We start from the raw sequence: 15332 nt of genomic DNA on the forward strand, positions 1-15332 counted from the left end.
AAGCTTCGGAAGTGCTATGATGGATCTACATAATCAGAACAACTCTATATTTTATTGATGTTTACTCGACGAGGAAAACGCTCATTCAAATTAAAATTATTCCTTGACCTGAATGACATGTACCTTGCATGATTTAGCAGTGTCATAGTCTTCCTCTTGCACTGCAGCTTGTTTTTGATGCTCTAAGGCCTTTATTTGCACTCCAACAATCAGCATGTGCTCAATTAGATGCTAGAAAAGGCAATCGGTCTATATATCAATAACATGACAAGATTTACTACTATAAATTATATACAAAAACGTAGTAGGGAAAGTGTGTCATGCTCTCTAAAGTGGGTGCTCCTCAGTGCAATATGCGTGAAACCTCACTCCAACATAAAGAAAACATCACACAACAATGGAACAACAACGCACATCGACACACTCAAAACTGAATGGAACTTGACACACTCAAAACCATACAGACTTTGGCTGGCAGCACATCATCTCCAAGCCTAGGACTCACAGGTACAATGGGGTGTCAAGGCTCCAATGTGTAGGGAGAGTGTAGATGTGCAGTCCTGGACACAAGACACAAGACTCAAGATGCTAGACCATAGAAAGTGGATGATGCATATGACGACTAGAACCAACTACAAATATATATAATCATAAAGAGCCACCAACCAATGGCTAGCAAAATATCCCAGTCCAGCTAAGTCTATCTCCAAATTGTGGTGGTGGTGATCTGGCCACGGTGTCCACTCGACCACCGCCCGTATCACGGCCACATGTCACTGCCCAGGCGAGAGTTAGTCTAGTGTGAACCCAAGACGAACTGTGAACGTAACTGCCTATCCTGTGCGAGTGACACTGTAGCCCTGCTACAGGTTGCCCGCCACAAGACCACTCACCGCCTCGATGAGAGAAAACAATGAAAACTGCTAAAGGTTGCCAACATCTCAAGTCCATAGCCAGGAAGAAACTCCTATGTACAGAAGCACAACTAAAAGGAACTTCCTGTTTACAACGCAATCCTGAGCCTGATCCAAACGCTCCTCATCGATGGGCAATGATTTGGGATACGTCTGTGGGAGAAAGCCATGGTCTATCCTTTCTTTCTTCAATTCAACTGCCATCATGTGCATTTGTGCATCTACAAAGCTCACCATCTGAGAACGTAGAGTCTCCTTCCTTGGACATATCATCTGAAGAAACTCCTTTTAAGATTAGGCACACCTCTTTGTGTTGCCAAGATATATCAACATTGAGTAGAGTGGGTGGGGTCTCCGGTGCCTTCTAGGAGAGACCAACATCATCAATCATCAGAGCAGGGAGGGTAGGGGGAGGTAAGAGGGTAGGGGCTAGGTAATGGGAGGAGGGGTGGTAGGGGTGAGATGGAGAGAGAGGGGGTGGGTAGGGGCAAGGGGAGAGAGGGTAGGGGTGAGGGGGTGGGTAGGGGAGAGGGAGGGAGTAGGGCTTGAGTGGGTAGGGGCGAGGGGTTGAGAAGGGATGGGTAGGGACGAGGGCGGAGGGCTAGGGGGTGGGTAGGGACGAGGGATGGAGAGGGGATGGATAGGGGTGAGGGTGGGTGGGCTAGGGGGTGTGTAGGGGCAAGAGATGGAGAGGGGGTGGAAAGGGGCGAGAAGGAGAGAGGGGGGTGGGTAGAAGGGTGGGCGTGAGGGAGAGTGCAGATTTATCCATTATCCAGTTCAGTGTATTAGATGTTAAAACTATGATGGTAGACATTGGTGGTGGATGAAGCTTAAGCTGATCTGTTCCATTTGAAAGAGACATGCCCTTTGTGGCCCTTGCAAGAAACCTCTCATGCAGATGCAAGACAGGAGGATTTGCGAGCTGTACCATCACTGGGTTGACCAGAACTTTGACAAAGCAATCGCTTTCAAAATCATCAGTGCATGACTCTTCTGCCGATGTGGAAGAGGCTAATCTTATCTTTTGAGACACATGACAAAACAAATACGATTGTCCGTTCAGCATCTTCTCGGTTGCTGCAGAAACTTGGTGTAGTAGCATTGGGTGATCCAACAACCATGCAATTGAAAGAACGGGTTGGGCATTGTCAAAGTCGCCCAAGTTCATTTCTTGAGCTGGGTCTGGAGAGGGTATTGCTGAAGATGTTTCTGTAGGTGAAGAGGTTGCCGTTTTTTGGAGCATAGAGACATCATGAGCTAGAGATAGTGTTTGATCAATATAGAAATCTGCGTATGCTTCTTGTAGCCATCCTTGAGGAAGCTCATCGAAGTGTAGTTCACCAGACACTGAAGTGAGCTTTAACTTGGTCAGATAGTCAGAAATAGAGAAGGTTGTCACAAGGCGGGCACCACGTGCCAATAGAAAAGAACAGACTGAACAACTTTAAGCACTTAAAATAACAACTGAACTAAAACAGAGAGAGAACACGCGACACGGAGTGGCGGAATTCCACCCCAGAGAGTATTGGCCCCAAACCTTGGCGCCCCTTTCGGTATTTCTTTATATTGCATCAACACAGTACAAGCTGGTACTCAGACTCTGCACCTTCTCTAGGAAGCATGCCAGAGAATGAGCCCTAACCTCATATTTAAAGGCCCTTGGCCTAAAAAGCAATTACAGTGAAAAGCCTTCAAACTCAAAAGCATCTGATCCAAAAGCAAAGCCAAAAAAGCTGCCAGCGTAAATCACAGAAATCCGTACAGCTTGCCACGTCCTCAGCCAACCGCAAAATTTCGAAAATCTGCCTGCTGCCCTTAGGGTTAGGGTTTCCAAAATTAGGGTTTATAGGTTTTAGGGATAGGGTTTCCAAAATTAGGGTTTGTAGGTTTTAGGGTTAGGGTTTCCAAAATTAGGGTTTGTAAGTTTTAGGGTTAGGGTTTCTGCTCTCGGACAGCCACGTCATCACTTTGTGACACTTCTTCTGTTACTTGTTCTTCTTAGGGTTTAGGCCTCTCGGCCGGTAGCTCCGTTCTTCAGTAGGTCGACACGTCAGTAGTTTGTTACAAAGGTTGAGGGTTGGACAAACTCTTGCAAAGAAGATTTCTTTCCTCCTCTATGGTTGATAGGCTCACCAAGCCCATAGGCTCGTATCTAAGTCATTAGCTTCGATAAACTCTACACCTGTTTCTTGGCTTGGCGGCACACTAGGGCCATCTACTATAAGGATATCGGAAGATGGGTTATTCTTGGGCAAAAATTGAATAGAGACCCCATAACAAGGCATAGACTTGGTAGCTTCCAACCACTTCAACAGGTCTTCTTTCGGTCCATCAGGTGGAGTAGGCTCCTCCAGTTCGGGGTTGGACTCCAAACACAAAGAACTATGTTGCACCACTGGATCCAGCCCTCCTTCAAGGCGAATGGGTTTCATTGGGAAGCTAGGAGTATGTATCCACATGGCGTCATTGCCCCAATCATGTAGCGGGGAGTTGAACTTACTGGAATGCTAAAACCAAGGGCTGCCCTTTGGGCCTAAGTGAGGACACCAGTGGGCTCCTCTACCAACTGCAGCTTGTCTTGAGGGGCAACCACATGATGGGGGATGAGGGATGGTGCTAATTGCTAATAGATTGATCTTGGGAAAGATGAAGTCAAGTTGACTCTGACTTGGGCTCGAAGACGTGGATGCTGATGTTTGGGACAATCCTTACTCTAGTGATCCTTTGCCTCAAGGCAATGGCGGCAAGGAGGAGACCCTTCTGGCAGGGGACATTTGCTTTGGTAATGCCCATATTTCTCGCATCTGTAGCACAAAATGGGCCGATTGGATGAGCAAGTCGATAGACGAGGTGGTCCTTGCTCGTGCTGCATGGAGGTGGAGGCTGAGGTGTAGAAGCTCTGAGGGGTTGGAAAGCATTAGCATGATAAAAGCTCTGAGATGGAAAAGTGCTCTGCATAACTTGCATAGGAGGGGGTGTATTCAGCAAGGGTGGCATGTAGGTTGCATATGGGGAAACCATGTTGGACGTCCTTGTGGAAGCGTAGGAGTAAGGCTTTGCTGTAGTTTCCGCAATCCCTTTAGGTAGTAGCAATCCTTGTCTTCATGTCCATATTTTCTGCAGAGGTGGCAATAAGCCCGAAGGGGGGCATTCGTGTGGAGGATGCCCTTGAGAACGACATGAGCTAACCAAACCACAGCCTTAAGACCTGTGAGCCTTGAGCTCTTCTAGCTCCCGCTTGATGTGGTCAAAAGCCTTTGATATGGAGGCTTCTCTTGTCGAAGAGAGAAGGATCTCTCCTCTTGAAGAGCTCGTTGTAACTTCAATGCTTCTAGTTCCTTGCATAAAGAAGTCAAGGGGTCAGATGGACTTTCCAAGAGTACTGAGGCAGTCTCTTCCCGAGGAGGGGTTGTTGAATAGCTTTCTTGTCCCTTCTATCCTAGTAGCAACAGTGACAAACTCCTCTAGAGTGGCTTCAGGTCGGAGATTCTCTCAGAGTTTTTGCTGTGAAGTCTTGGGGAGAGCATTCTCCACCCACTTCTTGACCATGAATTCTCCTGGTTGCCAGGGAAGCTTGAGGACTAGAGACTTTGTTCTTGTCATGAGTTCAATACAAGTCTCATTTGACTGAAGCACTAGGTTTGCCAACTCATCGAGAATCTTCTCTTGGAAGTCACCTTGTCTGAAAGCTTCACGCAATTGTTGCCTGAATGTTGCCCAAGTAGTAAAGTGGTCCTCAACAAACTGACTGTACCATTTATTTGCTAAGCCATCCTAGGTTGACGCGAAGAGCACAAAGTAGGCTTCTTCTCTGTTGAGGCCACGAGCCACTGTAGAGGGAGACAAATCTTCTAGCATAGTCGTTTGCATTCTCTGTAAAGAGTCCTTTGAAAGTCAAAAATCTCCTAGCATGGTTGTCTGCATCCTCTGTGGAGAGTCCTTTGTCAGCTCCTCCATGGCTGCCTGCTCTAGAGTCTGTTGCTCAAGAGCTTGCTGTAACACACTTGGTGATAAGTGTACTCAGGAAGGTGACCTGGGAGGTGAAGAACTGGTTGAGGGAGTGGAGATAGATGCGCGGGGGGTAGGGGTAGCGGAGCTGGTGGAATTCTAGTTGGCACGAAAGGTTGGCGCTTTGTGTGGTAGTACTTTGAGAGGGCTTAGTAGTGGGCTTTGTCGATCTTTAGAATGCCTTGTATGTGTCATGCAATAGCAACTGACCCACCCAAGCTCTAGGCGCCGAGACCCTTGGGGTAGTCTAGACCCATTGGACGAGACCCGACTAGACCAGCTAGATCAAGGTGGAGGAGGCGAAGATGGACTAGACCAAGGTGGACGAGGGCGAAGCTGGTCTAGACCAAGCTGGACCACACAAGAAGACTAGACCAGGTGACGGGCTGAACTAGCTAGCTCCTAAACATGTATGCTCAGTGAAGTGGAGTGAGACTTCAATTGCGGTCCCACCGAGTGTGCCAAAAATGAGGGCACCTGTAGCAGGGAAAGTGTGTTGTGCTCTCTATAGTGGGTGCTCCTTAGTGCATTATGCGTGAAACCTCACTCCAACACAAAGAAATCATCACACAACAATGGAACAACTACTCAAAACACAACAACAGACACATAACTAATGGAACTCGACAAACTCATAGAGCCATACAGACTTTGGCTGGAAGCACAATCAGCTCCAAGCCCAGGACTCACAGGTACAACTGGGTGTCGAGGGTCCAATGTGCAGGGAGAGTGTAGATGTGTGGTGCCAGACACAAGACGCAAGACGCTAGACCATAGAAAGTGGATGATGCATATGACGACTAGAACCAACTACAAATATATATAATCACAAAGAGCCACCAACCAATGGCTAGCAAAATATCCCAGTTCAACTAAGTCTATCTCCAAATTGTGGTGGTGGTGGTGATCTGGCCACGGTGTCCACTAGACCACCACCTGTATCACTGCCCAGGCGAGAGTTTGTCCAGTGTGAAACAGTGACACTGTAGCCCTGCTATAGAAAGTCACATAGATGCTTGCTTGACACTAATTGAACATGGCTTTTCTTTGGTTCAATTGAATGTGATCAGCATAATCTACAGCTTAGTGAGATTTTTACTAATTAATGAAATTTCTTGTGGCTGCCTCAGGTAGATCAAAAGCTAAATATAGCGTCAATGGCATTCGTCCGCAACACAGCCCAACTTGAGTATATGAACCCTCAAGCAAAGCCTTGAAATTTTAAGCTCTTTATTTTTTCTTTGTTTTGTACAAAGTACATTCTTCTATCAATTTTAAAATCTGCCCAACGGGCTACCTCATTCTTGATCATGAGGCAACATGTACAAAGAGGGGACTCTCCCAAGGTGAAACGGAATATACAATGGCTACATTACAAAAAGGGAGGAGGAGGGGAAACATTTGTGTAATGGGAGGGCACCACGTGCCAACTAAAAAGAACAGAAGAGACAACTTTAAACACTTCAAACCAATTTAACTGAGAGAGAGTGCATGACACACCAGTCAGGGAGTGGCGGAGTTCCACCTCGAGAGAACACTTGCCCCAAACCCTAGCGCCCCTTTGATATTTCTTTATATTGCTTCAGCTTAGTACAATGCTGGAGCCCTGCACTTTGCACTTCCACACGGGAAACTGCCAGAGAGTGGGCCCTAGGCATGTATTTAAAGGCCCTTGGCCGTAATACATGAAAAGCATATGGTCTAAAAGCACCTGAACTCCAAAAGCCAGCGCTCAAAAGCAGTCAGCGCGTTTTGCAAAAACCCGTACTACCCATGTCAGCAGCATGTCAGCGCGTTTTCCGGGGTTGTCCGTATAGGGTGCCACATCAACAAGTCAACACAATTTGCGGGCAGTCTGTACAAGGTGCCACATCAGCAGGTCTTTATGCAAGAGAGTTGGTGAGAGTGTGTGTCCTGCTTTATTTTATTGTCTTTAGGTCCCTTGGGCCCCATCGGACGGGGTCCCATAAGTTGGTGGTAGCTTCTTTAAAAATTTGCCCCACTCGACAAGGTTCTGTAAGTTGGTAAAACTTCTTCTGCTGCTTCTACTTCTTCTGAAGCTTCTTTTCTTAGGGTTTAGGCCCTTGGCCAAGAACTGTAGGTCGGCTGGGGTTAGGCTCTAACCCGCTGGGTCTTCAGTGGCATGACACGTCAACAGTTTGTGACAATTTGGCTTGTATTGCTAGTAGAGACCGTGCCTTACCGGGAAGAAAGTCTTGACCACAAGAGACTAATGATGGCCTAGTGCAGCCTCTTAGATTGATTTGAGCTGCCTTAGGTACGATCTCTGCGTGTATGAATTAAAAAAAGCCTAGAAAACCTAGACAGACATTGTGGAAGGCTAGGGCTGCCGCTTGGAAGCTTGGAAGCATCAAGCCATCAGATAAACCAGATAAAAAGACTCCTTATCATCTCCCATCTTTAATCCCTGTCTTGGGTCCTCTCCTGATAAATCTGGCATGGGGCACTGATAAGGGCTAGCCACTTGAAGCTAAATATCCCGATGCTTGGGTCAAGCTTGTAGCGAAGTGGTGGAGCTGAGAAGGCTAACCAAGCCCTTGCATCCCAAATGAAGGGGGGGGGGGGGGGGGGGGGGGGGGGGGGGGGGGGCTGAAGGGCTCCAGTGAAAGGGTCATTGCTATGCAGAAGTGCGCCAAATCTGAGATGACAAGCTGAGACAAAGAAGAGGGGTGAGAGGAGTCGAGGATGGCAGGACAAAGGGGAGGTGTGGGGAAGAGGGGGAGGGGTGGGGGTGTGGGGGGTGTTTGGTGTGGGTGGGAGGTGTGGAAGCTGCTGGGGCGTCTCTGCACATGCAGACTCCTGCCCATCAAAGGATCAAATTGGTTCTTGTCACCCTCAATTATTAGTCCTTGGGACTGTATCGATTCGCCTAGTCAAGGAAGAAGAAGGTGGATCAGCTGAAGAAGCTGGTTCCACCAAAGGAATTACCTCAAGCTGTGACTGCTGTGTTAGTGTGGGACTAGGTTTTCAATGATGGCAAGCCTTCGCCAAATTTCCCATCCAACGACAAACAAAACAATGATTCGCTGACCCACCCTCCACTGACTGGTAGAAACAAGGACGTGCTTCAGGAGAGCGGGGGGTTGCGAAGGACTTGAATAGTGGGGATCTCAAGCGTCGTTGAGGCAATTGTAGTAGCAATCCAAGCTTCTAGGGACTCAATAACGGTACAAATGAGATCACAAAGTCTAGGAAGTAGGGAAAGATACAACGTCGCAGGTTAGGCGCTTTCATGGCTGTTTTTTCCGTTCTCTGCAGGTCTCTTGAACTCGTGGCATCTATGCTCTCTAATCTCACAAGTTTTCTGCTGAGGGGTGGGGACGGGGGGGCGGGAAAGCTTTGCATCATAATGAAAGCTTTTGCTACTTCTATAGATGTGGCACCTTGAACAAGTTCCACTTCTCATGCTTTTTTTGACAATATCCCTGTAATCAGGAGTTTAATTTGCAAGTCTCTGAAGTTCTGTTTTCATTTCTTTGGATTTAGCACCTTCTTTTGCTCCTTGTCTACTTCTGGGTAAGATTTTTGACACTGGACTATCTGGAAACTCCATACTTTGGCTACTTTTGAATATTCTCTTGCTGATGGATACCCTTACTTTCAAAAATACCTGCGCTAACTTTCTGGAATTCTTTCACAAAAGGATTAAAAAGACCTCTGCCTTTCTTTGATGAAGGTTTTAATGGTTTTTACATGGGAAAACCTCGTTTCACAATTTATAAAAAATTAGCGGTACAGGCTGTTCTGTAATGAGGTTTTGCCAGCTCGATGCTATAAAAACCACCCAACCCTCCAAATCCAACCAGACATTAATATAGAGGCTGACATGCGTAGTATAATTCTACTTTCTTGATGAAAACAAAAGATTACTATAAAACATGTGGAAATTCTTCTTCTGCCAAAAGAGGATAGACCATTCTCAATAATGCAAAGGCAAAGAAGTTTAGCACCTTCAATCTTTTAGCTTCATCATAGTTTTCGATTTGCACAGCCTTTGATTTCTCCTTCCTTAACTGCAACAACCATGTGCAAAAACTTCATTACCATATGAATAATTAATATACCTAGATGAATCCAGGATAAGCCCACACTCACCCTTAAAGGAAAGTGCAAGGTATAGACCAATGGTAGTCAACCACAAGACAATATAACCATCAGCTCCATCATGCATAGTATTGACTAGATACCACAACATCCCCACTAACGTCGTCAATGCCCAATAGTGGGTGTAGAACTAGGTACTAACATATGCTCCCAGACACAACACACACCACACGCACACACACACGAGCATACATCAACACAAAGTTCAGCGTACTGAGTTTCTGTCATGACTCCGGAGATCAAGGGTAGACTCAGCCATAATGAAGCCTAGCACTAAAAGATGGAAATAGCTTCACCTTCAAGAACATGAGCATAAGCACTCTCATCCAATTCATTTTTGTAAGCATGCTAACATATTCCCAAAATCGAATTAAGTTGCAAATTAAAAACATAGAGCTATGTCCCTCGAGCAGTTCTTCATAATAACTGCCGAAACATCTGTAATGTTTTCTCAATATGGAATTTATTGTTAGACAGCAACATACTACTAGTATCTCTTGAGTAGTTCTTGAATCCACTTCATTTAGGGCATCATCGGCCCCATTGTTGAGCGTACTGTTCATCTTGCTTGGAGTGGGTATGTGTCCTTTACATTCGAAATCCCTAAAATATCATGCAAACAATATGGTTATGCAGTATCCATTAAAGATTTACACTCACCATAGACCATCTATAGACCATCTTAACTAATTTGAAGTTAGCAAATGCAAAGCCAAAAACTCCAAGGTAGACATTGGAAATTACACTTCAAATAAAACACGGCTTGGCAGCTATAGTGCTTCCAAGCAGACAATGACACCACGTTGGCCCCAAAGGTTGGCACCCCTTTCGGTATTTCTTTATCCAATTAAACTTTGGAGAAAATTGGAAAATTCCTACAAGCTGTCCCACTTTTATTGGGCTGAAAATGACCTCTAGCTCAATTTCGGCAACATAACCGCACTAGGAGGCTTCAAAGACAAATTCCCCATGACATAGGTGACTTTCCCGGTGCATTAGAGCACTTTCCCAAGCCTGGCGAGAAACTTCAACACGCTGAATCCTCTGTTTTTTGCCCCGAAAATGCACCACAACTTCTGTACAGTGATCCCCTTGCTTCCCCGAAGCTCCTGCGGCTATTAGGGATAAAAAAGGGTCAAAACCCTACACCTGCAAAAATACATAGTAGGCTGAAATTAAAAGTTTCGGGCTCCGTTTTGCATGATGGTCGCCTCCGTAGCAAGCCCTCAAGCTCCCGCACGTGTAGGGCTACTTGCCCTTTGATTCGGACGAGATTTCTTGCATGAAATCTCTCCGAAACAACCTGTGCCTGTGGGGGATTAGCAATTAGCTAATCCAGTACCTGGACCAGAGGCTCTTGCCTTGGCAATCGCACATGAACCCTCACAAATGTACATACAAATGAGTAGCCCTTGAGCTGGGCATCACGATTCTATATTCAAAAAAGGAGAGAGGTGCACGAGAGTAGAATCGTCCTGCTACATACAACAGTGGAGAAGGCAAGCTTTCCATTAAAGCTGTAATCACCTGCAACCACTACTCACACACACTGGAGTTCACAATGAGTCAAAATCAACTCCCTCTCTCTTCTTCATCGATTTTGGGTGGCCCCTCTTGTTGATGAGTCTGGAAAATTGCTCTGGAGCCGCCATGTGTCCCATTTACTCTATTGAGTTGATTTCCTAGTACCCACTAACTTATAAAGTGTCGCATGTGGCCTAAATGACTTATGAACTGAGCCTAGACATACTTTTATTGTTGGATTTTAGTGCCGATTGGCATTGTACCTCGTGAAGGATCAATAATAAAGATTTATCGAGGAGGGGCGCCAGTCTTTGGGCCAGTGCGTCTATAAGCCAAACTCTGCTGCTCGTGGCGACTCTCCTCTTCTCTCTCTCTCTCTCTCTCTCTCTCTCTCTCTCTTTCGTTCAAGTTCAATTCAATTGTTTACAGTTTTCTCACATGCGTTGTTGTAGATCTTTGGCTTGGGGTGTTCAAGTCTATTACACAAAGAAGGGAAAGACAAGGGCATGCTTGGTTCCAGATATTGTGGAGGCAAGCCTAGAGCAGAAGGATGAGAGTACGGGGCTTTGCAGAGCATGGGGCAAAGTACGTGATCAAGTGTAGCAAGGCTACAGTGTCACTAGCACGGGACAAGCAGTTAGTTGCAGTTGGGCTGGAGTTCACACTGGATGGTCTCTCACCTAGGCAGTGACACGTGGAAAGTGATACAGATGGTGGTCTAGTGGACACCATGGCTAGAGCACCACCACCTTAGTTTGGAGATAGGCTTAGCTGGATTGGAATATCTGCTTGCCGTTGGTGGCTCTTTAGGAGATACGTATGTGTGGTTGGTTCGAGCCGTCGAAGACTCTATTATCATCATCTACTTTGTATGGTCGAGCGTCTTGAGTCTAGTGGCTTGAGTTCATGCACAGCACGTCTGCACTATCCCTACACATTTGAGCCTCGACACCCCCATTGTACCCATGAGTTCTGGGTTGGAGCTGGGTGTGTTGCCATGCCAGAGTCTGTACTGGTTCTTTTGAGTTAGTCGAGTCCCATGATGTTCAGGTTCCACTGTTGAGTCGTTGTGTTTGTTTGTTGCGTTTTCATTCTGTTGGAGTGAGATTTCACGCACATTGCACTGAGGAGCACCCACTGTAGAGAGCACGACACATTATCTCCGCTATAGGTGCTCTCATTTTTGGCAGCCCGGTTCTCACTCCGTCGAGAGTCGAATTGAGGCGTCTCTGCTAATCTTCTCGTTTTGACTGGTTTGGTCCAGCTTAAGCTTCACCTCGTCCGGCTTGGTCTAGTTTAAATTTTCCCTAGACCAGCTTAGTCTCGTCCTAGACCAGCTTGGTCTAGACCGGCTTCTTCGCCCTAGACCAGCTTCGCCTCGCCCTAGACCAGCTTCTTCGCCCTAGACCAGCTTCGCCTCGTCCAGCTTGGTCTAGTCTCTCTTGCCCCTACTCAACAAGAGTGGTCTAGGGTCTAGCGGGTCTAGACTATCCAGCAAGTTCGAGGATCTCGAGGCCTAGAGCTTGTTGGGTGGATTGTTGCTACTGCATGACACATACAAGAAGGCAGTCTACAGATCAACAAAGCCCACTACCGAGCCCGCTGAAGTACTACCACAAAGAATTACAGTAGGAACACACACACACGCACACTTTTTTTTGTTGTAAATCTTGATTTAATTTACAGGTGGGAAACCTCAAAGTGAGGAAAACCCACAATGATGAAGTACAAAAGACGGAGTATCATGGTACTCCTGAATCTAGAAACATTCAAAGTAAATCCTATAGGCTTCAAGAGTGATGTCTCCCACGTCATAAGCATAGCGAAGCGCCTATCCAAGCGGAAACTTGAAGTAAGGGAAAGGGTCAATCTTTCCTGAAGCAGGTGCTAGGCCCATGACCTTACATGCCTCAAAAGTGGAGTTAAAAACACTGCACTGCTTGCAAACGCCTTAAGTCTTTAAATAGGCAGGAAAAGGGACTAGGGGAGAGGGTGAGTGGGCATGGCGAGGGTAAAAAGGGTAGGGGGGCGAGGGGGTGTGAGGGGGAGGGTAGGGTGTAGGGGATAGGGGGGCGATGGGGGCGAGAGGGTGTGAGGGGGTGGCAGATAGAAAATATTAATCTCCAATGCAAAGTATGGCCGGAAGAGTTCGTGTTCCATTGCAGACGAATTCCATGGTCCACTGGTTGAAAGTTGAGATGCTACAGAGCACGGCAGTTGATGGAGAGCATGATGAGGTACCATGAGCAAGACAACTATCATGAGCAGGGAATTCACCAAGCAGGACGGGCTCTATGAAGGGAGTTCACTAAACCCAGAGGAGATCTTTGTGCTGGTCGAAGAAGCAGACACCATTGAGGCTGATGTTTGAAGGGAGGTGAACTCTTGTGGAGGTGATTTCTTCCCGCTTCTATGATTCTTCATAGGCTCACCAAATTCAAAGGCTTCCACCAAGGGCGCATCTGGAGTAGCTTCTGTGACCTTCGACCTTTGAGCTGGCTCAGGTGGCTCATTAGGTTAAGTTCCTATGGAAATATTGGAAGAGGGTGTAGCTTCAAGCAAAGAGTGAATAGAGACTCCATAACAAGGCATAGATTTGGTAGCATCCAACCACTCCAACGGATCCTCATCTGACCCGTCAGGTGGAGTAGGCTGTTCCAATTCGAGGTTGGTTGCTAGGGACAAAGAACTATGTTGCACAACAGGATCCATGCCTCCTTCTAGGCGGATTGGTTGCATTGGGGAGCCAGGAGTATGTATCCACATGGCATCGTTTTCCAATCGTGCTTTAGTGTGTCGCAGCCATGGTCTACAGATGAGCAGGGGAAATCCACCCTCCACCTGTGGAAGACGCACCACAACAAAATCAAAACTAAAAGTGAAATCTTGTGCCTGTAGAGGCACCTTTTCCACTATGCCCAGAGGCTATATTGTCCTATGGTCGGCCAATGTTACTGTGAAGGGGGCAGGTTGAATAGGCTGCAGGCCTAAAGCCATCATAGTGAACTCAGGCATCATATTGATGCCAGATTCACCATCCACAATTACTCCTGAAAATTGCTGCCCCAAGACGGACACTGTCAGGCGAGGGCTTCTATAATCAGTGAGGGGAGCAGCGGGATTGGATATCATATAGGACTCTGATGGTCGCACTGGGAGATGCTCGCCAGTAGGACTTTCTCCGGGGTAAAGTGATTGAATAACAACAAGGGTGTCGCTTCTAAAACTCGCATCTAGTCGCAGCATGTCATAGAGGGACACTTGTTGGAAGGTGTTTTTCAAGACTGTCTCTGCTCTAAGCTTTTCTTGTTCTATTAGTGGTTTCTCGGGTACCTTGATCTTCTGTGGATAGGAAACTGCTTCCAAGAAAGCTTCATCAATATTGGAGAGCAAAGATTTGGATTCTTTCATGGCACTGGGGGATGGCTTGTCCATAGTTGAAGGCAGGGTATCCACTGGTGTGAGAATGTGTGGGGAAGTTGAACTTGCTGGAATGCTAAGACCGAGAGCGGCTCTCTGGGCCCGAGTGAGGACAACCGATGGCTCCTCTACCAACTGCAACTTATTTTGAGGGGTAACCACGTGGGTAGAAGGGGGTGGTCGAGGAACGGTGCTAACTGCTATCAGATTGAGCTTGGGAAAGGTAAACTCATTCTGGCTTTGACTTGGGTTCGAAGCCGTGGATGCACGAAGTTTAGGGCAATCCTTACTGTAGTGATCCTTCATTTCAGGGCAATGATGACAGGGAGGGGACCTTCGGGCGAGGGCATTTGCTTTGGTAATGACCATATTCCCCGCATCTGTAGCACAAAATGGGCCGATTCAATGGGCGAGTCGAAGGACGAGGTGGTCCTTGCTCCTGGTGCATGGAGTTGGAGGTGGAGGCATAGAAGCTGTGAGGTGGGAAGGGAGCATGGATGTGATAAAAGCTCTGAGAGGGAAAAGTGCTCTGCATACCTTGCATAGGGGGGGCTGACAATAAAGGTGGCATGTGATGTGGATTGCCACAGAAAGAAACCATGTTGGATGCAGGTAATTGCCCTTGTTGAAGAGTAGGACCAAGACTTTGCTGTATTTGTCGCAATCCCTTGAGGTAGTAGCAGTCCTTGTCCTCATGCCCAGACTTTTCGCAGAAGTGGCAATAAGCCCGAAGGGGACAGTCCTGTGGAGGGTGTCCTGGAGAGCGACATGAGCTGCACCATACCATAGCTTTAGTCTCCTGCTGAGACCGAAGCTTTTCTAGCTCTCTCTTGATTTGATCCAAAGCCTCGTGATGTGGCGGTCTCTCCTGTCTAAGAGAGATTGATTTCTCCTCTTGAAGAGTGCGTTGTAGTTTTAGGGCTTCAAGTTTCCTACGTAAAGAAGTCAATGGATCAGTAGGACTTTCCAAAAAGACAGAGGGGGGCTCTATGTGAGGGGAGTTGGTGAACAGCTTCCTAGCCCCCTCTATTCTAGTAGCAGCTGCGACGAACTCCTCCAGAGTGGTGTGGGTCGGAAACTCTCTCGGAGTTTTTGCTGAGAAGTTTTGGGAAGAGCCTTCTCCACCCACTTCTTAACCATAAATTCACCAGGTTGCTGGGGAAGCTTGGCAACCAGAGACTTGGTTTTAGTCATAAGTTCTGCAAAAGTCTCCTCTGGCTAGAGCACCATGTTGGCCAACTCATCTAAAACCTTCTCCTGGTAGTCACCTGGCCTGAATGCTGCACAAAACTGTTGTCTTAAAGCTGCCCAGGTTGCAAAATGGTTCTCTGCAAACTGACT

The 15332-nt window shown here is 47.0% G+C and overlaps 1 protein-coding gene across 1 annotated transcript in view; it reads right to left on the reverse strand.

Moving 5' to 3' along the window:
* LOC147460759 (uncharacterized) overlaps positions 1 to 15332 on the reverse strand; it is a 165902-nt gene that overhangs the window by 28060 nt on the left and 122510 nt on the right. Inside the window, exons 7-9 of the mRNA XM_086508464.1 lie at positions 9533 to 9650; positions 8894 to 8956; positions 124 to 231 (exon numbers count right to left, since the gene is read on the reverse strand). Coding sequence (XP_086364590.1) covers positions 124 to 231; positions 8894 to 8956; positions 9533 to 9650 — 289 coding nt within the window. The remainder of the gene's footprint in view (positions 1 to 123; positions 232 to 8893; positions 8957 to 9532; positions 9651 to 15332) is intronic.

The sequence above is a fragment of the Adiantum capillus-veneris genome, chromosome 3 (assembly GCF_014529385.1).
Source record: "Adiantum capillus-veneris isolate H3 chromosome 3, ASM1452938v2, whole genome shotgun sequence".
NCBI classification, from domain to species: Eukaryota; Viridiplantae; Streptophyta; class Polypodiopsida; order Polypodiales; family Pteridaceae; genus Adiantum; species Adiantum capillus-veneris.